Here is a 26,886-nt window from a genome sequence, read left to right on the forward strand (position 1 = left end):
CAGCTGTGTGTGTGGAGAGCTGATGTTCCTGGGTAGGAGTAGCATGTCACCCTGTATTCCTCAGTGCCTTGGTCACTCGAGAACAACCACACCACCACCCAGGGATGCCCACAGAAGCAGGTCTCAGCCTGCTTCTATCTGGATTCGCCAATTTTCACACCGTGTGGAGCAGTAAACAATAACACAGCAATTAATCACCCTGGTGCAGCCATAAGAGCTCCTTTCAGATTACAGTAAGCAGCATGCAGAGGGGAATAAATCATTTTTCATGCAAACTCTGAGGAATGGCATGTTTGAAAACCACTCCTGATAAAAATCTAATGAAAATGTAAAACATCTCAGTGCAGTCTCCTGGGTAGAGTCAAGATCATATTAAACCCTTGAGAGACAGCGGTCAGGGATTTCAAAGGGAATCAAGAGACAGTTTTCCTAATATGAGCTTGTTAACCTGATATAAAGACATGATACTGATTTGATGGCTTTGTCTCTTTCACTGTTTCCTTCATGCAGCCTATTTTTAATTTAATAATCTTCCATTAATTTAATTAAAGGTTTTATTCACCAGAACAAAATCTTTATTTTTTAGTCCTAAAAGCAAATGCTGTTGAAGCGCTGAGAGCACAATCCAGCATGAGGAGCGTCACAAACCATGCAAGTTTGTTGTCAGTGCATTTGCAGGAGTTTTTCAAGAATACTGAAGTGATTAAAGCCACTCTCCCACTCATTTTTGAAGTACCCTGTACTGGATTTCAATCATTTTGAAATCAGCCCTCTTGCTAAGACACTGTGATCCAGTGATCTCAGGACGTTGTCAATAACAGTAACCATTTTTACATGTTCATTAGGATTTACCTGCTGGTGGCTTTATGAAAGGTGGTGGAATTAAAGGGACAATAATAGGTACATTCCCATGATCCTTCGACCCTGCTGGTGAGTCTGATAGTCCGTTTCCTGTGGCAAGCCCTGGGTAGCCTGGGTTTATATTGTACGGTGAAATAACACTGTCCTCAGGTAATTTTGGTTTTGGCAAAGAATTTTCTGTAAAACACAAAGAACACATTGTACAGTATGACACATAAATTTCTTAAATAGCCCTACATACTTTCACCAATCTCTTCATTAAATTACTTACCCTAATACAAGAATAGTGCACAAAACCTCCAGGTATTTTCCCTTTCAAAGAAATTGATACTTTCCAGTAATCTACAGAAGAGCTCCATCTTTTCGAAATCAAACCCACACTTTCTCTTTGCAAAAGGTAAAAGGTGGGATTATTTTGTCGTGAATAGCCTTAGTATGCCTGATTTAGTCAACGGCATCCTATTCTTGTAATTAATTTCTACTGTTTGCATGGTGAACACACTCAGTGTGCTGTGACTTCACCAGTCCAAGGAGCATGAACTGAGGAATAAAAGAATTCTTGTTCTCCATAAATAATATGAGTAGTAATAATTTAAAGAAAGGAATTTAAAGAAAGGAACAAAGTATTGAAATCACAGCAAAGTGTGCATAAAATGATGACAGTTATTATTCTAATTCTTTAATCCCAAATCACCACGGGATTCTTATTTGTAGGAATTTCTCTAATATATCTCAGCCATGGGACTCCCTCTTCTCCCATCTCTCAGAACAATAAATGTGCTTTTTCCCCTCCCAAAAACTGCATACACCAAAAATTTCTACCTGTCACAGGCATTCGATATCTATGGTACATAAAACATATGATTTGTATCATGTGCCTATAAAAAAAGCATGCCACAAATTTCATCAAGCATAGACTGGAGCCAGTAATCACTCAGTAAAAGACATATTTATTAAAACAGAAATAAATTAAGTGCATTACTACATGGGCACAAGCTTCTTCAAAGGTAGATTAATGACATTCTGTTTTCAATGAAAAATAAATATTGATCACCAACATTGTTATAGAGCTAACAAGCTGCAAACATTCAATTTTAACATCATTAGGTTGTTCCACCCTATCTTTAATTTTTTCCCCCTTTTTCTAGCCATCTGTGCCTCAGCACTGGTCTCCCTGGTGTCAGGACTCACTGAATACAGTGCTGCTGTCGGCTATCATAAAGAAAACCCAAACACTGCTGTCCATGAACACAGTAAAAGGTAGCACTCCAAGTGCATAAAAGCTGCTGGAATTTCCTCTCTTAACCTCACCTTGGAGGAACTCCTGTTGGATAAGTCAAGACGCAGCAATTTTCTACTCTTCTCCTTACTCTGATTACAAGCCCCTATCCACTCCCTGAGAATGAGGAGTCAGAAGGCAAAAACTGAATGACTGAACAAACCAACAGGATCTCACAAAGATTCAGCAATGTCTCAAACAAATTCCATCCATGGAAAATATCTACCACAGTGCAGAAGACAGTATAGTACAAACATGGATGAAAAGCCTTTTGTAAACATTCACACTTGCTCCTGCATGTGTAAATATTCCAGTTTAAAATCTTACAATATTTTAAAAAGTTGTAGGCCGACCGGACTTAGTATGGAGAGCAAAAGGGTCCCTTAAGGCCACCCTGCTAAAAAAGTACTCCCTCCTTTCTCCATTTGTGAGTAGTTTATTGATACCACAGGCACATGGCTTTCAACTGACACACAAAAGGCATTATTTGTGAAGATATATATCAATGTATAACAACATATCAATACACCAACAGCAAATTTGTTAAGTGACTTTCCTCACAGCCTATTGGCTTCCCTGTAACACAAGGTAATCTCAGACATTTTTATGTGGAGCAACCAAGACACAAGCAGCAGAACATGCTTCGCAATCAACACCAACCAGACAGGTTGAGCTATTAATCCTTCTTTACATGAACACAGAAACATGAAGTCTCGTTACCTTTGAGAACAGAAATGTGCTGGCGGCTTTCCCCATCTGCTGAATAGTTCCTGAATTCAATATCTTCTCCATCTTTCAGTTCTACCTTATCATAACCATACCAGCCAAGGAGCTCATTCATAGTGTTTTCAGCAAAGTTCTGAAAGAGAAAAATTACCTACTTATTTATGTAATCAATATCCATTTGGAAGGAAGGGAGGACTGCATAAATCGAACCATATCTGTGCTACATGAGGAAGTGTCAGGTTTGGCCCACCTCCTCAAAGACTAATGTTCATTTCATAACTCAAGTGCATAAAGTGAAATGCATTTAAATCTCCGACTGGCACGTGTAATTATGACAAAGACTCATATGTCTGTAATTTAAAGAAAATGAAAAGGAGAGTTATTTATGACTTTTGCTCTGACATTCAATGTCAGAAATATTTTAACATACATTCCTCACACAAACTTGTCTGTGTTGCCATAAAATATTTAAGACTGCAGCAAGAGAATAACAGAAAACCAGGATTTTTTCTTTCAACCAGCAGTTAATCAATCTTACTGCGTTACAGTCTTTTCAGCTGGAGCAGGTCACTGACACAATTACAGTTCCTTGAGGTGCCCATGAACCAAATCAAATAAAATCAAAGCAGACTTTTTTCTCAGTTATAAGCCCTTCCATAGTTGAAACACTTAAGGATTCTTCACAGTGAAAGCATTCTACCATCATTTTTCACACAAACATTTCTTATAGTTCTTCAAGAAAACCTTTCTCAATTTTCAAACCAGTATTTATTTTCAAACCAATTTCCAAGCGGCTGAGTGGTTACATTTTATGTTTGTATGGAAATGCAAAGTATGGAACATGACTGTCATAACCCTCAATTTCTATTAAAAATATGTCCTCTAGGTCATGAGGCAAAAATATTTCTGTAGAAAATGCTCATTACTGGGCCAGGAGATTGAGTGGAGTAAGTTAAGAAATCTGCAGCCAGGCAACAAAGCTTTCTGAAACCAAATAGTGCAACAGAGCTCTACAGCTTATGGATTTAGGAAACTACCAAAGGAAACCAGCTAATGAATTATTGCGATGGCAAAGATCAGTTTAAAGTAGTACGACAACTATAAGTTGAAACAAAAAAGCCACACACACAGCCTTTCTATTTGGTTTCTGCAATTTTTTTTATTAACACTCTTCTAAAACAAATTCCAAACTTCATATTCCTCCAAAATCTTACTTCTAAAATAATGCTTCTGATAAGCATTGTCTCCCAAGACTTTGGCAAAGGAATAAGGAGAATACAACACCAATTCAAGACAAATGGTAAATGTCAAATTTGCAGGTTGCCAGATTTTGTCTAGTAACTGCTCTAGCTTAATTTTTGAGTGGGATAAAGTCTAATGACAGAACACAGCAAATCTCCAGTCATTTAAACAAATAAATAAAATTAATCAGATGATAATTACTTTTGAATTCAAAGCTACAGCAGGCTCTGTGCCCCAGAACCTCAGAGTGCTGCACTACTCCTGGCTCATTCATCACACCAGATTACATAGGTGTTCCTGTCACTCAAGGAGCACTGTAAAGCAGCTATAAGCTATAAACACAAGCAATTTGTACTCTTCCAAGAGTATCATCTGTGCAATTACGCTACAAACGCATTTTAGGAAAAGAAAACCCAAAACAAAACCCCAGAGCAGACCCCCAGAGCATCCATTTCCTTTTGGGTTTTCCCGTTCGCATTTTCACCTTACCACTGCTGGAAGTCACAATTCTGTGGCTGTCCTGTGCAGCCTCAAATTGCTGGAAAATATTCCATCATCCCATCTCTGCTTCTAGATTCAGCATTATAAGTATGATATCTGAATTATGCCACTACAACAGTTTTCAATGAGTACTATGCAGTGTAAATGTGGCTAACAACTACCTAAGTCATTCGAATGATGCAGTGTTGTGTTTTAATTACTAGCAAAATGAAAAAAAATTCTAAAGGTTGTTTTTCTTTTTTTTTTTTGTTTGGGTTTTTTTTTTTTTTAGCTTTTTAGAAAACTTTTCTCTTAGCCTTGAAGAGTCCCAATGCACTAACTCTGTCTGCAACCCACGTGAAGCCAATAACAAAGTGACCTGGATGTGGGGAGTCAAATCTCACTATTGTAGCTCACCCAAAATGACCTGAAAGGGCCTGTGAAGGCCCAAAGGCAAGGTCTGCCAGCTTCCCTTGCTTTGCTAAATTTCAGCTATGGGGACACAGCCCTAGAGACCAATCTAGCAAGGTAGAGACCAACTGACAAAGTCTTACCAATTTAAACCCCATGCAACCAAATTAATTGAGTAGCTCTAAATTTGTCTCCTGTGGATGCTTTGTGTTTTATTTGCGCTGCTGATCAACTCAGACAGTGAATAATTTCTAACTGCTTGTCAAGGAATACATAAGCAAGGTTGCACATATGTTTGTTTTTTCCTGAGAATTCATGTATCTGTGCCTTCAAAATGTAGTCAAAATGATGGTTGTGTTTGTAATGGCACCAAATTTAACTACCTTTCACGTCTCATTTGAACTACCCATGATAAGTGATGCACCAAAATGAACATTCATACTGACAAAAAATACACTGGATTTCAAAATCACTCATCATAGAGATCTGACTTTTATAAAATAGTAAATCAATGGGGTCTTTTCTACTAACTTCAATGAGAGTGCAATGAGGTTGCATGCTGTCAATAAGAAAAGTAAGCACCTTTTTAACACTAATTTCCCAAAAAGAGTGGCTTGGATTAAAAACAAAACAGAACAAAAACCCAAGCCATTCTCCTCCATAATTCATCTTACCTACTACAATGCTGCAAGTCACCCTAAATACCATTCTCTCAGTGACTAACAGCCAGAGCTCCATTACACCACACTTTATGCACAGCAAACGGAAAGCATGACCCCATCCTCAGCAAGCTGTCAAACCTAAGAAATATTTTTTTCCACACTGACTCTCTTGCAGAGATGGGTATCCGAAGAACAACATCACCTTCCCTCAGACTCCTGACTGCAACACCCATTCGCAGAGATGTCTGACGCCCTGACAGTTGAGATCATGCCGAAGCCCCTGCCCTGAAGCTGACCAGTATTAATTCATTGTTTTCATGTATTTTCCCTTCTTCCATTTCACTGATAGACACAATACACATGGATTCAAGACATGGTAACAAGATTGGATTTGTAAAGACCAGTGTGGTGGCAATGGTCAAAACACAAATGATGAGATGAGATAATTTTTCTCTGTATGAATGCGGGGGAGGGGGGAAAGAAGAAAAAAATAAGAGTGACAAAGACCAGTTCTTGGTGAAGCTAAGAAAAGGAAGAAATCATATTAATACACAACCTGTACATGCAGAGCTGAACGTCACTGAAAGACATAGAAGTTTCAAAGGCTTAGTGAAAGGAAGGGTGACAATTATAACACTGAGGCTTGAGAAAAGCAGGAATGTGGACTCAACATTGAAGCAGGAAAGCAGAAGCAGAAGTGATGACAGGAGCCAGAGGAATTGCAAGATAATAGACCTGCCAAAGACCAGGGAGAAGATATGAAGGTAGGTGTGGATGACCAGATGGAGGATGTGCAAGGAGCTGCAATTCAAAGCTTTGGCAGGAACAGGACAGCAGAGGCATTAAGGTAGTCCGTGCCTTCTTTCAGACTCATTCCCCAAAAAGATGTGGAGTGTCTGCAGGATGGGGCTGCCACCCCAACCCCACAGCTGTGCCAAAGGGCTGGGATGATGTGAAAGACAAGCGCAGAGAGAAAACCTTGCTCATAATCAGTAAAATCTCAGTCCAGCAATCACAGTGCTAAGCTGGGACCCTTACACTCACTCAGCCCAAAGGGAGCCCCCCTGCAGGGACCCACAGATTTCACTGCAAATGTACAGCATGGAGCCTAACTTCAGCCAGGTGTGGAGGCAATGTTCAGTCCCCTGTGCAAAAACAGTGACCGAGCCCTGGTGCCACCCACAGTGCGGGTCAGCATCAGAGCTGAGAAGAAAACCACAGAAATCCTGTCCCATGTCCTTCGCTGCTCATTCTGCCACGCTGTGCACCAATCAGACAAGCTTTCAAGACCACAGTGGAAACACCAGTCCCCTCTGCAGCTGCCAGTGCACGAGGGCAGTTGGTTAACATCCCACAGGAGCCAAACCTCCCGCTCTTCTCTGGCTGACAGAGCACCATCACAGCTGCTGACTGCCCGAGCAGTCACTACGGCTGCGGCACAACCAGCCCATGCCTGCCAAAGAAACCAGCCCAAAAACGCTCCAGTGGCCCCAGTCACACATCACAGTCAAAGCCCTTCCTTCCCAATATATGGTAATTCAGCTTTTGCCCACTGCTAAGTCCCAAACCACTTATGACCACTGTGGGGCAATGCGTAATTGGCGCGTTTTAACTGGATGATTTCTCTATTCTTGTGCTACACAGAAACATCTTCCCTCCTGAAAGAGCCAGGATAACTAACTGTTATGCTCCTTGGTATTTCTATTTGAATTTGCTCCCTATTCCCCTGAAAGACGAAGAAGAGTGTGTTGACTTGCTAGACTGCGGTTTCCCTCCTTTCTGAGTCTGACTTATATGCTAGGCAGTAAAAACATAATCACATTTATTCCCACTTTAGGATTCATTTCATCGTAACAGTACACCTACAGTTTGATTTTTTACATTACAATGCATCATTTCCCCAAATCTTTGCTAATTAATACATTCTCAAGCTATGCAATGCATCTCTTTCCATCTTAGATCTCTTGACTTTACTTCTCGATGAACCTCATTCACAGGAGGCAAGGCCTGGCTTCACCGAATGAGGCCTGGCAAACACGGAGGCAGGAAACACAGGGGAGAATGAGTCTGTCAGACTCATTTTCTTCTAGGTTTTACTGCTGAATGTTTATTTCAGATCTGGGAGGAAGCATAGTGGCTCCATTCCATTTCCTTGCCTGCATAACCCGCTCAGTGCAGAGCCCCACAGATTCACTTTTCACTTTCACTGCAGCAAGGAAATAAAAATGTTTCTAGAGGCACTACACAAACTTGGATCTTTTTTTCCAGCCCTCACATTCTTTGCTTGTTTATGCTGTCGCCATACTGAACTCTATGATTAGACCTTTACACTACCAGAAAGCAAAATTCCATGATGCTTTACTTTCCTTTGTCCTCCCATGTACGTTTGGTTCTGTATAACCCACTTTGTTTGGGGAAAGTGCCCTGGCAGGTGAGGCTCCCTGTGCAGACAATGCAACCCCTTTGCAGCCATCCCACAAAACTTCCATGCATACTCCACAGAAAAACCTTGGTCTCCTGAAGTAATACAATTGATAAAGTCTGTCTGCTTTTCCACTTTCCCAAAGATATTTTTTGCTTTTCAGGAGAGAAGGGAGGAGTTTCCTTGGAATCTTCCGAGTGCTCTGAGCAAACTGGCTCACTCCAGGCACAGCGCTGCTACGCCTGCTTCACCAATTTCCTCCTTGTGACAGTAGTACTTTCAAATGCCAAACAGGGACTATTTAAACACTAAACGGAAAGACATTCTGATGAGTTTACTGTTAAATGATAACAGATGGGTCTGCCCTAAGCTTTAGGCAGCAGGAACAACGCCCAATTTTAGATACAAATTATTGAAAATGGTTATGGACACCAAACTCCTTGGGCACACGGAGCAGCCCTGTGAAATTACAACACAAATTAATTGCTTACCTTTCAACTGCTAGAGACACATGGATACATGGCCTCATCTGTGCAGAACTTTCAGTGCAATTCAGTACTGGATGTAACCTCCCTTCACAGCATTGCAGAGCACCTAGCTATTCCTTCTGAGCAGCACTGCTTCCTGGCAGCAGGATGGCAAGTGGAAATAAGCTGAGGGGAGTTGGATGGGGGATCCACCACCGCGCCTAGACAAGTGCTTTCATTGACTAAACTTTTACAAATATTTTGATCGTAAAATAGCAGTGGGTTCCCTGATGACAATAGGTTTGGATCTATGAGGTGTTCTCTTATTCACCAGCAAGTGAAAAATGGCACCAAAGTGAATTTTAGAATAACTATCTGCTTTTTTTCCAACGCACGAGGTGAATGCTACCTCTGGAAGAAAAACTGGAAAGTCTCCTAGAGGAGGAAGGAGGACAAAAGAAAAAACAACTAGAAAATATGAAAGAGTGGCTGTAAAGGTCACAGTGTAACAAAACGGTTCCTCATGAATATATTTTTCATTGAAACGTAATATCAGAAAACTGTGCAGAGTCATGTACTTTTTGCACACAACGTTGTATCAAATTAAAATTTGTTATAACCATCATGTACATTAGGATAGCGATAACAAAAACGTAACTCAATATCTGGCATAAGGAAAGAGTGAGCAACCTGAATATCCACCCAGTCATGTTAAAACCAAGCTGTGACACTACTGTTGGAAAACACTAAAGCAAGCAGTGAGGTGTTGTGATCCTTCTCAAGTAAATATCTGACTGTATCAAACAGCAAATCTCGAAGGAAGTCTCTGTGATGAGGTAATATTATTGCTCATTCATAGTGCCTTGAATTTACTGTACTTAAAATAGACACTTGTACCAATGGCCCTTTTACTATCTGAAGGGGGGAGAAAAAGAAATCACATATACGCCAGTCCTTTTTCTTTCTCCTAGCAAAGGGAGGCAATTTGATCCAACGTGGGCTGAAACCTGAGTAGGTCACTGTACACCATGATAAAATTCCCTAACCCCTGAGCCAAATTTCCCTGAGGGGGCCCTCCTACTTCTACTTTACTTTCCAAGCTGACTTTTCCATTCCGTCTCTCGTCTTTTCCTCCCCTTCATCTCTTTCATTTCCCCTACCTTAAAGCCTTGATATCTGATCTGCTGCTGATACTCAGGTTACAGTTTTTACAGCTTAGGCTGTCTATTGCTGTATACATTCCTTTCTTTCTGCTCTGCTGTGATTACTTACCAGGGCTTATTTTACACTGGTCCAGATGAAAGCAGTTCAGATGAAGGGAAACAGTCAGCCTGTTTGAACATTACAGATACAAACTTACACAAGGGCACATTGTGCTCCCTCTGTCATTTCACCGCAAACATTTTGCACACTGTAACCAATTTGTTACATTATTGTATTCTCCGGGTTTATTAAGAACAACTAGATGTCTCAATTCATCAGTAAAGAAAAAGGGTAAATGATCATCGCCACAGGATATTAACTTTCTCAACCAGTCAAAAATTCAAACTACTACTTTTTCCTCCCCCCTCTTTTTCCCTTCTTAGATGACAGCAGTCAACTGTCCTACTAAAAATGTATAGCATATATAGCATAGTTTATGCTGAAAGGTGGGCTATGGAAGGTTCTGCCATCAACTGTCTCACTCTCAACCAGAAATTACACGGGTCCAAAAATGTCCTTTCTACACACATTTAGTTTTTAAGTCAGCTGAAATTTTGAGGTTCCTAACGTTAAGCAGTTAGCTATGATTAAAACCGAGAAACCCTCTACATGAAGGTTAACGCCAGTGCTTAATACCAAAGCATTAGTTTAAAATTGTGTAATTTTTCTCCTTCACACAATGTTGTTTTTGTTTCTTCCTCACCCTTTCAGACAAACATCTGTTATACTGTAGAAGAACAACTATCTCCCAAACCGCTGAGTGTGCCTGCAGCCAAAGTAAACAAAACAAACCCAGAGGATCCAGCACAGTCAGCCTTTATATCCAGCCAGGATAACATTTCACATGTTTTGATTAAAATTAGCTAATTTGTAATTCTAGAACCTACGAAACTTAAAAGCTGCAATCCATATAGATCGCATTAGGCGATGCTCTGAGGGGCCAATGCCCTGTACTACAGACCTCTGCAGTCCTCAAAACTATGTGGGATTACAATGAGCAATGACTCTCCGGTGGCTGCACAGAGCCCTCTCCGAAAATAGGATGTGTCACATATCTCACAAAGAAAGATCCTGCTCCTCTGGACTTGAAGCTACTGCAGTTTGTTTCCAAAGAGATGCACCAACACATTATTTTGTTTCTGCCCCTAACACTACTCTCGTCCACATTTACACTTGAAGTGCACACAAAACCATGCACATGCTCATTACCCAGGCAGCAAGAACAAGAACGCCTGTCTTGGGCAGGAAAGGGCACCTAACCGAAATTAGTGGTGTGCAAAAGAGGGGAGAGGGGAGGGGACGGCGCGTTCCCGTTTAATTTTATATGGGGAGATCAATGTTCCAGAAAACAAAGATATTTTCACTAGGCATCATGCATATTTATACACTCGCCTATATAGCGTACATACTATGTGAACGAGTGACATTTTCCAGGCTGTCTTCCACTTACAATCAGCCTTTTAATAAATGACATATTCAAATTAAATCTCAGCAGCTTTATCGCGTGGCCAGACTAGGCTGTTTTAGTCACTTTATCTGCACATTTAACAACAGTAAGTTCAGCTGAAGTCTAGCAATACATTTGTAACAACTTTGGGGAATTAGAGACATCAAACAAACATGGAAAACAGGGGCAAAAAACAGGACCGGTCCAGCCTAGAACAGCGACCTAACGATAAAAGAATTCCAAAATAGCGGGTCTGTGCCATCGCAGCCATCCCAACATCTGGAGCGGCCGCCAGAGCACAGCTGGAGTGGCACCGGTTCCTATCAGGCAGGACAGCCCTCCGCGCGGTAAATACACTTCCATCAAAAGCAGCCCTCGGACAAGCCACCTTCCAGCGACACCTCTGCGCTGCCGTGAGCCGCGGAGCGAAGCGGTACAGCAGAGGAGGAGGCGAGAGGAAGGAGAGGAAAGGGGTCCCCGCACTGAAGTGCGAGACTGATGCACGGCTCAGACCACAACGTTTCACTTTGACAATTTAATTACACAGTTGCAGCTGGCTACCGAAAAAAGGACAGAAATACAGCGTTTAAAAGAGATCCCTTTCTTTCCTAACTTTAAGGGCTTCCCAGCTACCTGAGAGGGTGGCTATAGAAAGAAAGGAAAAAAAAAAAAAAAAAAGAAAAAAGAAAAAAGAAAAAAAAAAAAAAAGAAAGAAAAAATAGGCTCATCATTGGCACCCGAGGAGCTTAAAAGCCCAACGAGAGAGTTATTTTAAAAAAATAAATTAAGCTGGTCAATGAACAGGATTTCCAGCCTGTGAATTCGTCTCTGTTTGCAGCCCAGGAGGCGGAGTTGAGACACATTCAGTGCATCCTACAAAAAAAAAAAAATGACAAGAGATCCTTTCTTATTTCATCTCCATGCTCGGAGGCGGGGGGTGCGGGGGGGACCCCGCTCCCGTCCCCATCACAGGCACCTACCTTCATCTCCTCGTTGATCTCCCGTTTCACCGGGTGAGCCGGCTTCCTGCTCCTTTTATTTTCGGGAGGTCTCCCTTCTTTCTCCATTTCTGCCATTTTTTGCGCCTACTTGGTGGTGGTGGTGGTGGAGATGAAATGGCTGCTGGTGCTCTGGGGGGGCCGGGAGGGGCGCGGGGGGGCGGCGGCGGCGGCTCTCAGTGGTGGCAGGCGGCGCCGCGGAGGGCCCGGGGGGAGCGCGGCGGCGGCGGCGGCGGCGGGCGGGCGGGGGGCGCGGGCGGGCAGGGGCGCGGGTGCCCCGGCGAGTCAGCCATCTTCTGCCTCGCCGCCGGCCCGCATGGGAGCGGCGGGGCGGGCGGGCGGGAGGCAGCGCGGAGCGAGCCGGCCCCGCGCCTGCTGTGGCGCTGCTGGCGGGCTGCCGCGGAGGGGGCGGCGGAGGGAAGGGGGAGGCCGGCCCCGGACCGCCGGCGGGCGGGGCTTGCCGGCACCGAATCGGCCGCTGCTGCCCGCCATGGGAGCCGGGGAGGGGGGAGGCGCCGAGCACCGGGCGGAGCGGAGCGCAGCGGAGAGGAGGGGGCGGCGCGCACCCGCCCCCGCCCCCAGCCCGGGATGGGAGGGGGGGCCCGGTACCCCCCACGAGCAGCCGAGGGGTCCGCCCGGCCTGTGCCTCTCTGCCCGGCCGACCCGACCGCTCCCGTCCCGACCGCTCCCGTCCCGTCCGCTCCGGTCCCGTCCCGTCCCGTCCCCGCCGCTTTCAGCCGAGGCTCTTCCCCGATCACTCCTGTTTTTCCCTTTATCTGCGGCGGGGAGGTGCGGATGAATGGTTTGGTGGGACGCGCTTCGGCGAGGAGGTGCCGGATTACAGCACACACTGTGGGCGATACATTGATTATTCCTAGGCTCTGCTTTCCCGCTTTCCCTGGCAGTCCCTGATTACCCGGTACAACACATTACGGCACGGGGGTGTCCATTCTTCCGATAGTCAAAATTGTGATCGTACGAGAGGGTTTCTCATTACGACTGCGGTACACCTTAAAATGATACATTTTTTATAAAAACACCCAAACCCACAGTAAAAAGATAAACCGCGTTCCGTGTGGGCATGAGTAGGCTCCCCATAAAAATCTCTGTTTAGCCTGTCAAAGACAAGTTCGGTTTGCGTGCAACAATGCCTAATTTACATTCTCTGTTTCCGAAGATTTAAATCACTGGCACTTTTCAGCACGAAAAGTTGAGCACAACTTTGTTCGTTTCGTTACTAAAATGAGCCTTGCCCCGCCTGCCTGCCTGTCAGAGCGACTACAGACACGGAGCACATTTTCTCCCGTGACTCTGAGAATAAGAAGAAACGGGAATTTTGCACAGTCTCAGGTGTTAGAGCATTGAGCATCAAAAGATGAGCTCGCAATCAGACTGACCCCGTAAAATCCTAGAGCACATCCGCAGTGGTAAGGTCACGGCCGCTGCGAGGCGAAGGTGCTTGCCACTCCCCCCGCTGCCTGAAAGAATCAAGCAGACGTTGAGAAAAACCCAGCCCTGATCGTTGGTTTTTCGCAGAGCAGCAGGACCTCGCAGAGACCCTCGAGAAAGCTCTGCTGACAGCGGAGTTGCAGGAGTTCAGTCGCAGCAGTGCTCGTGCCGTGGGTTCGGTCCGTTCCGTGACCCACCAAGCAGGAAGGACGAGAAGAAACCAAGGTTTCTTTTTTTCTTCCTAGTAGTATTTTAAAATACAGTGATTTCTCAAACTTGTGGAAACTAACTTGTGACTACAGGTAACCTTCAAAGGACGGTGCTGAGTAGGGAGGTTTCCCTCCTCCTGTGCCCCACCACCACCAGCAACCTATGTTTTGCTTACCGTATTCTATTACAAGCAAATCAGTACAGTTGAGCTCTCGTTAAGTACAGGAGATATTCCCAGAATCTCAGTGTATTCTTTCACACAATAAGACAGAAAGCACAAGGGGAAGTTGCTTTTAAACACAATCTCACATGGCTCTTTGAAACCTTTGGCTGGAAAAAGCCAGCCAACCTCAGGTGACTATTCTGTTTTGAGCAGACACCACCTTGCTGATACATTAAGCCATTCTAATGAAAAAGACAAAACTAGTTCTTGTACTAGACGTATCGCTAGTTTCTCTGTAGAGCGGATGGAAAAGTTTTAAGGGAAACCTTAAAACTTCTGCCAAACAGAGTATTGCCTCAAATGGTTCTTGTTCAGCGAAACATCAGAGGACTACTTCTCAACACTTACTCTGTGTATTGTAATAAAGCACTGGCACTGTTTCATTAAGCACTGCATAAATTTAACAGGTTTGAGTTGACAATCTGACAAAAAGATTAATCTCAAACTCCCAGCATAAACAGAACTTCCTTTAATGTTGGAAGATACTTTGGAGAAGGCATTTGCAAGCCTAGGTGATGTGAATTGACTACAGCAGGTTACAGTGAGTAGACCAGAATGAATTTTCTTCAGGATCAAGTCTGTCATTCTGGTTTTCCTGACTAGCATTTGAAGGTTTGGCTGCAAATTGAAGCACTTCCCACCCCTCTTGCTACCAGTTCTGAATGCTGATTCTCACTTCTTGATCACCAAAAGTAACGGCATTCAGCTGGGGTTTTTCACAGTATCTTTCAGAATGCTTTTGAATGGAGATGTGAACTTATTTCTTCTGACAGTAGGCTCGTTTTCTCAGCTACTTCTGGTAAGCTCTTTAAAAAGAACCTCCAGTCCCCCAGTACCTTGTCAACCACCAGATGAAAGCCACAGTCTTAAAACATACCCTGTTTCTTTCAGTATTTAATGCAGGACTGGGACAGATGCAAAAGTTCTACCTCTCTGTGTCCTAATAATAATATCTCCATCTGACAGCAGGTTATTTCTGCAACTGTCACGATTCCTACTTTTCTAGAGCTGTTATTACCTTCATATATTGCATATTATTACACTGCATATTCTTGGGAAGTTGTTCTTCTAGTGACAGCATATGGAGGACCATCAACTGTCAACACAGAAGTTCATGCATTTAGAGTGCTCAGACGTTATCTGACACACATCGGAGGTACCGAAATAAGTTTTGGAAACCATCTAATTATTCCACTTGTTACTAAGGGGGAGGGAGTGACTATCAAAAAAGGATAGGTTTTACTGGTAACTCTGAATTCATAAGGGGAGGCAGAATATCAGAATCTATGGAAGCCACACATTTGTCAGCCATACAATGGCATCGATCTGAACATCTCCAAAAAGTTACGAGAAAATAAATCTGCTATTTACATTACAGGCACCCTAACATTAAACACATTTACTGAACTGTGGCAGCAGCACATATTTTTTGTATAAAATCCTGTATTTTTGGTAAAGAATTCTGGTTCTGTAGTTCTCAATATGGATTCTGCAAACATCTTAAACAGGTAAATAAAGTGACTGAATGGATCAATAGGACTGCTCAGATTTATTCTATGAGACAGAGATACCAGGGTATGTGGTATCAGTAAGCCGTTTGCAGCCAAAGATGAAACCCTGATCCTGTGTGAATCAGTGAAGATTTTACTCCTGAGTTTAATGAGACAAAATTCCTTGTGAAATTTCCAAGGTGATTTAAAGTCAATCTATTAGAGTGTGTGCTCTAACTACAGTGCAGTAGAGAAAGTCTCTCGCTGTCATGATTGTTCAAGGGTTTGAAGCTGGTTGGTTTTTTGGCTTTTAAAATTGGGAAGAAACTATGGGATTTCACCTTTCAGTGGTCTCTAAGTCATGGCAAGAACCTGAGCTTTTCCTTCCATTGCCCAAGTACATGCTCTACACCCAAGGCTCCATGTTTTTACCAAGCTCCATATTTTTGTTCTATCACAGATTTGTTTCCAGCTCTGAATTTGCACTTGGGTTTTTGCAAGTACAGTAATTTGGACTTCTGAAAAACAGGTATCGTTCATAAAATTACATGCACAAATGAGTTGCCTGAAATAAATCACCTCAGGTTTAATTTACATTCTATTGTTCACAGTCCTATTTATTAGTGTTTAAATGTTTTAAAAGGGGACCTATCCACATACAAAAGCTGCTTTTTAGGTAACGCAAAAGAAACACTTTGCTTCAAGTTCTTAATTTTGGCCTTCATTAATACAGAAGTCTTTTTAATATTACTAATGAGCTATTTCTTTTCGGTTTTCTCCTGCTGGGGAGGACGAGGTAAACAAGCAGGCCTGATTTTTCCAGCTGCTAAATATGTAAGCAGCACGACGGTTTCAAAGAGAAAGGCTTTAGAAGGCAACAGCAACAAGCGAACGGTGCTCTGGGGACACTCTGGGAACAACATGCCGGTTTTCAGAGGCAAAATCGGGACAAGCGGGGTCAGCCCCGGAGCCGCGGCGCTGCCCGGCGGGCGAAGGGGCCGCGGCCCCGCCGCCCCCGGCCCGAGGAGCGGCATCCCCGCCCGGCGGCTGCGGCGAGAGCTCCCCCTCCTGTCCCGCTCCTTCCCAGCACGGTGGGAAACGCATCATGGAGCCTCGGACACCGAAACGTGCTTAAGCACCAGCCTGCGTGCGATTATGCACGTATAAACCCACACGTCCACCCACACACACAGGGGGAAAGCTGAAGGTAAAAAGGGAGGCTGTTGTCTCTTTTATTTTCCCAAGTAACAGCCCCAGACGTCGCAGGCCAAAGTAAAGGTGAGGCTCGTAACTGGGTTCTCTTAATATTGCTGATAATTTACCGTATTATTCCCTGCTTGCCAAGGTGTTGTCAGCTCTCCATCAGGTTGCTTGGTAATGCCAGTCACCGTGGAAAACATATGTCTATGCAGTCTTTCACCTGTATCCGAGGGGAAGCCATAATAAACAGCAATTTAAATTCAGGTATTTGGTTTGCTGAAGTGTTTAATTAAACAAAGAAATTCATTATGTGAGTTCACAGAAAAGTTCCATTACGTTGATTTATTTTTTTTTTCATTTGACTTGAAGTGGAAATGTTCCTCTGACTTTTTCTGTGGCACGCTAAGATGATAGATTATTTATGCCATCAGAAGCAAATAAATGCAGTGAATAATTAAAATATTGGCTCCCAATATTTTTTTTAATGAGTAGACAGCCATTTTCATACACATGGAAAACATATATATGAGCTTCTCTCTTGCTTCAGTTCCACCCAAACCCCACTTCCACTTCAGTGATGTTTTTTCACCCATACCTTGGAGAAGGGGTACATTCCACTCGTTCCTGAGCTTGGACAAGAGCCCACAGCATTACTCGCACACAGTAGTGTGTAGATTCCTTTCTGCTCTGGATACTAATCTCAATCCAGAGTTTCCTTAGACGATTAGAGGCTGTTCTGCAAAATGTCAAGAGGTAGCTTTTCCAAAGCAGACTCACTATGGCAGCTGAAATGGGAGTAGTGGCGGCTCTCCAAATACAAAGGTCTGGAAATGTTTGGAGATATTTTAATATTGATGAATATTTCCTCTTTTTTTTTTTTTTTTTTTTTTGTGCTGCTTTAGGGTATCAGTGTCAAATCTGTAGGAATTAATGGCAAGACAGTGCCTGAACACTGTTAATGCTTTTTGAAACTTTTGGCAAAAAGGGAGAAACTTTATTTAACTTATTAAATTACTAATAACAATTTCTCTTTTGGCCTGAATCCTTACATAATTTGATAAACAGAATGAAAAGTTAACTTGTTTCTATGATTCTTTGTTAAATGCTTCCAAGTCTTCTGTTAAAATGTCTTTTTGTTTCTTGTTTATTTTCTCATGTTCCTTACAACAAAAGTAAGCAAGAAGAAGTCTTTAGCATGAGAGAACACTCATGCTATTAAAAATCAATCAATATTAAACCTTTTTAAAAGGCAGAAACACATTAAAAAACAAATTAGTAAAAATATGTCCCGGACAACAGTATTGACTTTGGGGAAAAATCTTTATCATATGTCTGCTGCTACACTCTGTCTATCCACTTTGGTTACTTAGTGATGCTTCTGTGATGCTTTCATGTTGGATATAATGCCAAAAATCAGGTAAATAAAAATAAAGGACCTATGGACGAGCAAAAAACTTAGACACATTATACCAGACTTGAACTTGGCTGTGACAAACTATGGGTTTGTTAGCTGTAGCTAAGGTCTGTACCTGAGAATCAAATGAATCTTTTAAAAAGAGATTTTGTGAATCTTTTGAAGTTTCATTTGGTCCAAAATGGTGCTCTACTTGCTCTGTCACACAGGTGGGTAAGAGCATATACTAAGCCCTACTTTCTTGAGGGTTTCTTCGCTCATTGGGGCTGATACCCAAAATGTTGATTTCCAAAGGCTGCTTTGGAGAAGGTCTGAAGTACTGAGGCACCCTCCTAACTCTGTATGTGCTGTGCCCCTGTTTCCTACATGCATCAAAAGCAGGGAACTGTCAAAATCGAAAGCAAAACTGATGAGGGGTGGACACTTGTGCTCTCTGGAACAGTCCTTAGCTGCAAACCTCCCTCTGAGGTGAACTGAGAATATTTATAGCCAAGGCATATTTATTTCTTCACCTACCATTTCTTGACAATGACTGTTTCCTCCCCTTCCAATTATTTTACTTCTCCATACAGAAGGCAGGAGAGAGTCTTCTTGGATTTAGTTTAACAAATAGGCAAGTCTCCCAGATGCTACAATGGCAGGAGAAGAGGGGGAGAGATTGTGTGGGATTGGGATACAGCAGTTCTTTTTAACTTTACTCTTTTTTTTTTTATAGATTAATTTTGCTGATTCCTGAAAACACTGGTACAGTACTCTACATGAAGTTCTTCCTAAAAAGTATCCCTCCTCCTTTTGTCTTTCTGTGTAGAACAAAAGAATTTTTTACAACAATGATAGTGGTTTATACATTTTCTCATAATCCTGTATTTCCCTTGTAAGCTTTGTTGCATGATATAGTATGTCAGTTTAAGTAACATCTGTCAAGGGATGGAAAGCAATTGCAGGTTCTTTTCATTCATAAAGTCATTCTGAAGTTTCTTCATCCTTAATTTTCTTGTCATGCTTTCAAAAACATTACATCATTTTGTCCAAATTACCCCCTGCATTGCATATACAAGATACAGTGGGTTATTCATTTCTTTCCTGGACCCAAAGAAACATGTCAAGGTATCTACACTGATATATACTAAACGATTTAGATTTGGCAAAAGTTGGGCTTTGACATGTCATTATTTGATAATTACTCTTCTACTGCAATGCTTGTTTTCCTGCCAGCATCTCCCCAGAATCCTACATGACATGTGATTCAATCTCTTGATCTTCTCTGTTCTATTTACATTAATTTTACACATCCTAATATATAATGGCAATGCCTTCACATTGATGTGGTGAAAAGTCTGTCAAAAAATCCAAACATATCTTGGGCATGCACAACTGAGATATATTCAGGACTAGAATGGGGCACATATTTAGCACATCAAAGAATAGCTGGGATTGGAAAGGACCTCTGGAGACTGTACAGTCCAACCTCCCTGCTCAAAGCAGAGCAGGTTGGTTCTGTGTCCAGTCATGTCTTGAATAAGTATGAAGGCTCCATAGCATCTCTGGGCTGCCTCTTCCAGTGTTTGACCACATTCATAGTAAAAAAAAAAAAAAAAAAAAAAAAAAAAAAAAGCTTTCTCTTATGTTTACATGGAATTTGGTGTACTTCGATTTGTGCCCATGTGCCTTTTGACCTATTACTAAAAAAAGCCTGGTTCAGTCTTTTCCACTTGCCTCCCCTCATTCAGGTATTTATACATATTGATCATACCTTCCCTGGGCCTTCTCCTTGCTAAACAATTCCCAAATCTCTCAGCCTCTCAAACATCAGATGCTTCAGTCCCTTTATCATCTCCATGGCCTTCCACTGTCCTTGTTCCAGTGTGTCCATGTCTCTCTCTTATATTGTGGAGCTCAGATCTCGACCCAGCAGTCCAGGTGTGTCTCACCAAGCTGAGTAGAGAGGAAGGATCACATCCATCAACCTGCCAGCAGTGCTCTTCCCAATGCACCCCAGCCATCATTGCTGCAAGGCTGCACTGCTGGCTCATGTTCAGATTGTTGAATACCAAGGTCCCCAGGGCCTCCTCTGCAAAGCTGCTTTTTAGCTGCTTCCCCAGCTTTGTTACTACAAATATTGTTCTGATCTGCATGCAGGATTTTGCATTTCTTTGCTGAAATTCATGAGATTCTTGTCAGCCTTTTCTCCTGCATCTTATTAAATTTGTTTCGATTTATGATCTTTTAGGTAATTAGTAATACTATTAGCTGGAAATATTTTGTTTTCATGAACTGTGTGGCTTTTCCTAATTAAATCATGCATGTAACATTAATGATAATAATCTATGTCTCTTACCATAAGTAGATTTTGCTCAAAGGCAGTCCTGAGAATCCTTCTCTACACAGGCAGGATCTTTTGCCTTAAAACCTGAGCAGTGTTTGCATCCTTCTCCATCCAAGATTCTTGAAGTCAAGTGTGGTTATTGATTTCTTTTCACAGTGCTACTGGTTAAAGCAGAATTGACATGTTCTTAGCACTCGTTTTCAGGTCACCAGAGAGTGTAGATGGGACACAGTCACATACAACTTCCATCCCACCCAGATGACTCAGCAAAGGCTTGCCATGAGACTTCAGCTTTGGACAACTTCTGGGAGTAGAGGGTTGGGAACACCATGCTTATTTTCATTAGCATGCACTGAAATCCTGCTCACACACAGCAAACCCTGCCATGCTGGTGTTTATTCTGAGTATTACTAGAGGTCCCCAAGTGCACCATCATTCCTGCAAGCTCAGACAGCAGTGGCTTGCAAAGCCAAGGCTCTGTATAATTTCTTCCTCTTGGCCCTCAGAACAATGTGAGAAGTTGCCTGCTGCACACTGTGTGTCACAGCTGGTGTCCCTCGAGCCCTGGTGAGAGGAGTTGCAAACTGAGGTTCACTGGCTTTGCCCAAATTGTCAACACTAAAACCAGGTCCAAGGCCAACTCCAAAACCTTGCCACCCATATGTTTAGTTGGAGTCTTCTTGTCTGTTGCTAACTAATATTACAATTACCAGTTAGTATTACAGCTATGTCACAGATGAGAAATCATCAGGAGAGAGATAAAGTGACTAAACACATGTACTGGAAGAGACTCATGGCCTCAACTAGAACTCAGCTCTTATGTCTTGTAAGACAGTCCTGTCACCATTAGAACATGTAAGCTAACCTCCTCGAAAAAAAATGAAATGTGAGCCTCCCTTTGAACCAGCTTGACTTTGAGCTCCCTCATGGAACACCAACAACCTTTGAAAGAACACGGGGATGGCACGATTGACAGATTTTGCCTCAGCTGGCTGCAAATAAAGTTATTTGAAATAACTGCCAAAGCCGTAATTTATCAGACTTTTTCACAGATTCCACAAAAGCAAGGAAATTCAAAGTTGAAAGGCTTTCTCCAGGCAGCACATGCCAGGCATTTGTGCATGAATTGCAGGAGGGGAAACGATATGTTTCTTTTAGAGCTGTTGTTGCCATCACGGAAAGCGAACAAGCATCTGTGCTTTGGAAATCAGTGGATGGAAGGTGTTCCATGAAAGGCAGCATGTGGGAAAGCAGCTTAAAATGGTGAGAGTGTACAAAAGTAGCAGGAGTTCTGAATGCCACCAGGGAGAAGAAGTGGAACAAGGCTGACACATGGAAAGGTGGCGAGAAAGCAAAAAGAAATGCAAAGAGGAGTACACTGCAGGGAAAAAAAAACCCCACCCACTCTTGGCTAGAGAATAGGTCTGAACAAATTCCAAGGGAGGAACAGTGAAAGAGAAAAAAATTATAGGGTAGATGGAAAGTGTATCTATTAGATGATTGTGCAGGTGAAAATGTAAGTTGAAGTTTTGGTGTTTTACTGTGGAAACAGATACAAAGCTGAAAATCAGATGTTCCAGCCGGACTACTAATATAGCAAATCTGTACATTTATAGTAGGTGAAACCTGTAGGATGATTCTCCTCTGCAGTATTTGCCACCTATTCTGAAAAAAAAAAAAAAAAAAAAAAAGGGAAGATTTGCATTTAGTAATGTTTAATTAAAGAGTACTATTTACCCTAAATCACCATAAGTAAGGGTTGCACTACCAGTCCTAAGGCTCTTAATTTCACTCCAGGGCTGACGATTTCCTGTGTCACTACACTGTGAAGCTGAATCCAGAGTAACAATTTAATACTTGAGTGCCCAGAGTCAGGCAGATGCTTTGCATAAAAGTGTTCTCTTGTGCTTGTGGAATGCCTGCAGCTCCCCCGGAGACCTGGTGGGTGCTAAGCATCTCTGAAAATCAGGTCACTGTCACTCAAGAGCTCAGAAAGCAACTGAGGTGCCAAAGTTTAAGACTAAACTTACAAGTAAGTGACATCATTGCAGAAGATCTGTCTCTGAAGGACTGCTGTGCTTTCGGTCATTTGAATTTTGGTATGCGATAGACATGCATTTGTAAATTAGATGCCTTTATAGCTTGTAACACCCTCCAGAAATTAGGATAAAAGAAAGAGGGCATTAGAGAGGAAAGAAGGAAGATGAGGGGAATTAACAAAACAGAAATGGATGGAGATGTTGTTCAATATCATTTTAGACTAGTTTGGGCATGCCTCATTGGCTCTGAATGCAGATAGGAAACTTTAAATAAATTAAATGAAGTGGGGTTCTTCCACATAACACATAAAAAAGCTGGGAACACAGTGTCCACAGGATGTTTAGAGGGAAAAAGGTCCAAACAGCTTCAAAGAAGAGCTTGGAAAAGCCAGACTTGGAAGATCTGAGCAACCGCTCCATTTTCATTTATTAAACATGATAGACTTGACAGAGCATCTGGCTCAAGAAGTCTCCAAAGTGCAGTCAGGTGGGAGCTGGGTGGACATACCACAGAGCTTATTTCTCCGTATTTGTGTCATTTCTCATTCTAGTGCCTTAATAATTTCATTCTGGCTCTTATGGGAGACAGGCTGTACTACTTTAAATGTTCCCTTCATCTGACTCAATGCTCTCATATTCTATTTTTTCTAAGCATTAGTAGCTTATGTTTTCCCTTCTATAGGTCACTTAACCACGCTGGCCTAAGTCAATTGTTCTTCCTCTTGTCCTTCTGCAGCTGTACCCATGATTGCTGTGATGTCCAAATATGAACTATTTTAGAGTGTGTACTGAATAGGCAGGCAGGCATTTTAATTACAGGGATTAAAGGGAGAACAAATGCAAGTGAGTCGAGTGCTAGGTAAATATAAATACATCACCCCTTGAATCCTGAGAATCATCTCTCTTTGTCTCCAACAGATTGACATCATGATAAATTCAAAAGCAGAGGGAATAGTACTGGAAAATACCTATTTTTAACAGAAACATTTACCTAGAATGGGGTAAAGTATATATATAGCACAGTATATTATAGATGGATACTTTTTAATTTCCTCAAAGCCATTTAGTCAGTGCTACTTAAAATACATTATTTTGTTAATTTGTCCATTACCGAGATGGATTCAAATGGTTTTAACTTGAGTTTTCCAACTCAAATTGAAAAAACATTTTCTGTATCATCCATGTTCACTTTCATATATTGAGCTTGGTTGCCAGACTGGCATTACTCTCCACCTGGTAGCAAGACAGTGAGCAGGCACAGAGAAAAAGAAGTCCCCTGGAAAACTCTTTCCTCCTGTGCTCTGGGCTTTAAAGTTGATCAGTAAACAGCAAGCCAGTACTGACTTTCTGGTGCAGAGTGCTCGTGCTGTGCAGCTCTGCTCAGGGAGTGGGTAGTGGCTTTTTGGGAACTGGATCTTTCAGGTGTGTTTCAAAGGGGACTCATAAATAGAAAGGTACAGAAACCCGGGTGGAGGTAACAAAGACACCGGCGATTTCTACAAAGTTTACTTTAGAGGAAACGTGCAGCCAGCTTTAGCTTCCAGTCTAAGTAGTAAAAAGAGAAAGACAGAAAAAATGTGTCCAAACCCAGGATTACCAGCAGAAAAAAAAAAAAATAGAATTTTATCTACGTTTTGACTATGCATGTGAATAGCAAGCAGCAAAATATAAATAACACTTCATAAATCACATATATTTAATCCCTGAGAAGTAAGCATTTTAACTGAGAAATGTTTCCATTTATTTATCTAAGTCCACCTAAAATGTGCATCTTGTGTATGTCTGCCAGTTTCCTGGCCATGCTATGACTATAATCTCTGGTTTCTATCACTACCTGATAACTGTTTCATTATTTAGGTAGAGTTTTTCAAACTGTTTTTCACCTAACATAAAAACTCATTTTTTTCCTGCAGGACCCTCCCAAATCACATCATCTTCTCTGATCTTAAGGGATACTGGGATGGAATTAATTGAAAACAAAAATCTATAGAAAATCTAGAAATTTGTGGGGTGGGGAATTTAATAGAGGGTACAAAGGTAAGCCTTTGTTCAGCGTGGCTGTCACCTCCTCTTTGCTGCATTTCACTCTTGTCCAAACCATGAATTCCTCAGGCAGGCAACCATCTCCTTTGTTCTGGTTTTGAAATGTGTCTGGTTGGAGTTTTCTACTGCTACTGGTGTTCAATTAAATACAAATAATAAATAGTTAATGGTTTGCTGAGCTGCAGAGGTGGGGCTAATCAGCTGAGACTTCATGGAGTGGTTAATGATGGATTAGGAATGGGGGAACTGATAAAGCTGAATATTTAAAGACTGATATTGTACAGGATGATGGATGTTTTGTCTGCTTTGATTGCGTATGAGCAGAAACTAACAATGCGCTTATCTTTCTCCTCCTTCTATTGTAGATTACTCGGCTCAAAACGTTGCTGTTCTGAGTCTCTGTCCAAATTCCCCTGAGCGGAGCACTGCCCGTCAGAGGAGATGGCCTGAGAGGCTCTTACAATGGAAATTGGGTGGGGAGGTGAACGAACAGTGACTCTACGAGGGGGCGCGTTATCAGCAGCACTCTCGTCTACTCCTGTTCATACTCAGCTTGCTGAAATAGAGGGATTTCAATTGTTTTTGCTTTCTTTTGCAGTGCTGACTGATGAGCCAGTGAGAAGGCAGCTGCGTTCTGAGGGCATGTGTCACAGGGGGGGTTTGCCCCACTGCCTGTGCCATGCTGCTGAGACCCAGCGAGATCTTTGGCATCCTATCTGTGCCAAGAACCAATGAGACACTGTATCCCTGAGCCTGGTGGGCAGTGAGGAAAGAGTTACATACACCTTCTCTGCCAACGGATCCCTATGTATCACAGCTATGTTTATTTGTTTCCAAAAATATTTTGCCTTTCTTATCATTTATTAACCGGCAATATATCATGTTTTGATATTGGTATCACAGTAGGTAGAATTAGGCTTAAAAATTAGTACTTCTAAGTGTCAAATTCTGTCCAAGGGACGTGACTCCTACTGAAACCAACTGATGCTAAATGATGGTGTTTTTCCAGTGTCTAACCACAGGATCAATACAGCCTTCGCCATTGTCAGTAGTTCTGTCAGCTGTTGGAAGACAGGCAGCCGTGCAGACAAGACACAGACAAGGAGGTCAAGAGAAGTGGATTCTTTTCTCAGTTTGCCTTAGGGCTTTTGCAAAGCCTTGGCCAAATCACACAACCTCTCCGTTAAACCTCCTGACTTCCAAAATGGAAATGATCCTAAGTCTCTGCTTTCCCAGGATGCCATGGAGCAAATCAATTCTTGGGAGGAGGGAAAAGGAGGGGAATAGGTGTGTGTGGGAACAACAACTACATGGGTGCTTTGGAAGGAACAGACATATTTTTCTTTACTTTTATTTTTGTAAGCAGTCTTAGAGTGCACCTGAGATTTAGCATATTAAAAAATTAAGCAACATCTAGAAGATTTGTTTATGTAGACAGGTTATAGTTATTACAATATATTAACATTGCTAGTCTCATTCTCCTAGAGACGTTCTCCTATAGGCCTTGGATAAGGCCAGGGTAACTAAGAAAAATTGTAAGTTCAAATGCTCCCAATCAAATGAGAGTGCCTTTGCAATTGTTTTACTTTAGTTGGCAGTCAGGAAAATATTTCCTCGTTTCATGTGCTAGAAAAGAGATCCAGAGTTGGCATTAGTAGTGGCTTTGATGTATTCTCTGGTACATAGGTCCAGAGCATGCTGATGTAAACAGAAGTGTGTCCTGACCTGTCATCTTTGTTCTTCAACTTTGATATTGGCCCCGTCCAGTGGCTTCATTCTCCTCCTAGGGAGGCTTTTAAAAGTCAATTGATACAGAAAAAAAAAAAAAAAGAGTTTCAGTTTTCTTCTTTGCTTAAGACTCTAAAGAAATAGACATGTCTATTGTACAGTCACTGAAGCTCTTGAAATAGTGCGGGTTTTTCTCTCCAATCCTGCGGGGAAATGAGCAAAAAAAAAAAAAAAAAAAAGAAAAGCATGTGGTTTTGTCCACAACTTATGATGTGGTAAGTCCATCATACTTTTGCTTCTGATGGTTTGGGGGTTTTTGAGAAGAAAACTGAGAAGTTCTGTTTAAGATCCAGGCAGTGCAAACAGCAATGCCTATGGGGAAGTTAGTCCATCATTGCCTATTATAGGACGCTGGCTTTTGATGCCTGTAACTGTCAAATATCAGCTAATTTATAATGATTTTTTCCTGTGATTGGTGTGCCAGCCTGAAGCTGATTTTTAAAATAGTTCACTCACTTTGAAAAATTAGGTTAGCAAAAAAATACATTCTCCTTGTGTTAAAAAAT

The 26,886-nt window shown here is 42.1% G+C and overlaps 1 protein-coding gene across 2 annotated transcripts in view; it reads right to left on the reverse strand.

Annotated features, from left to right (window-relative positions):
- The window catches only part of SOBP (sine oculis binding protein homolog), a 112,396-nt gene extending 99,921 nt beyond the window's left edge, over positions 1-12,475 (reverse strand). For both annotated transcript variants that reach the window (XM_066179462.1, XM_066179461.1), the window contains exons 1-3: positions 12,181-12,475; positions 2,861-2,999; positions 853-1,038 (exon numbers count right to left, since the gene is read on the reverse strand). In XM_066179462.1, coding sequence (XP_066035559.1) covers positions 853-1,038; positions 2,861-2,999; positions 12,181-12,276 — 421 coding nt within the window. In that variant the 5' untranslated portion in view covers positions 12,277-12,475. The remainder of the gene's footprint in view (positions 1-852; positions 1,039-2,860; positions 3,000-12,180) is intronic.
- Between the last annotated feature and the right edge of the window lie 14,411 nt (positions 12,476-26,886).

Source organism: Chamaea fasciata, unplaced genomic scaffold, assembly GCF_029207755.1.
Source record: "Chamaea fasciata isolate MVZ Bird 193981 ecotype frontalis unplaced genomic scaffold, bChaFas1.0.hap1 SCAF_3, whole genome shotgun sequence".
Classification (NCBI taxonomy): Eukaryota; Metazoa; Chordata; class Aves; order Passeriformes; family Sylviidae; genus Chamaea; species Chamaea fasciata.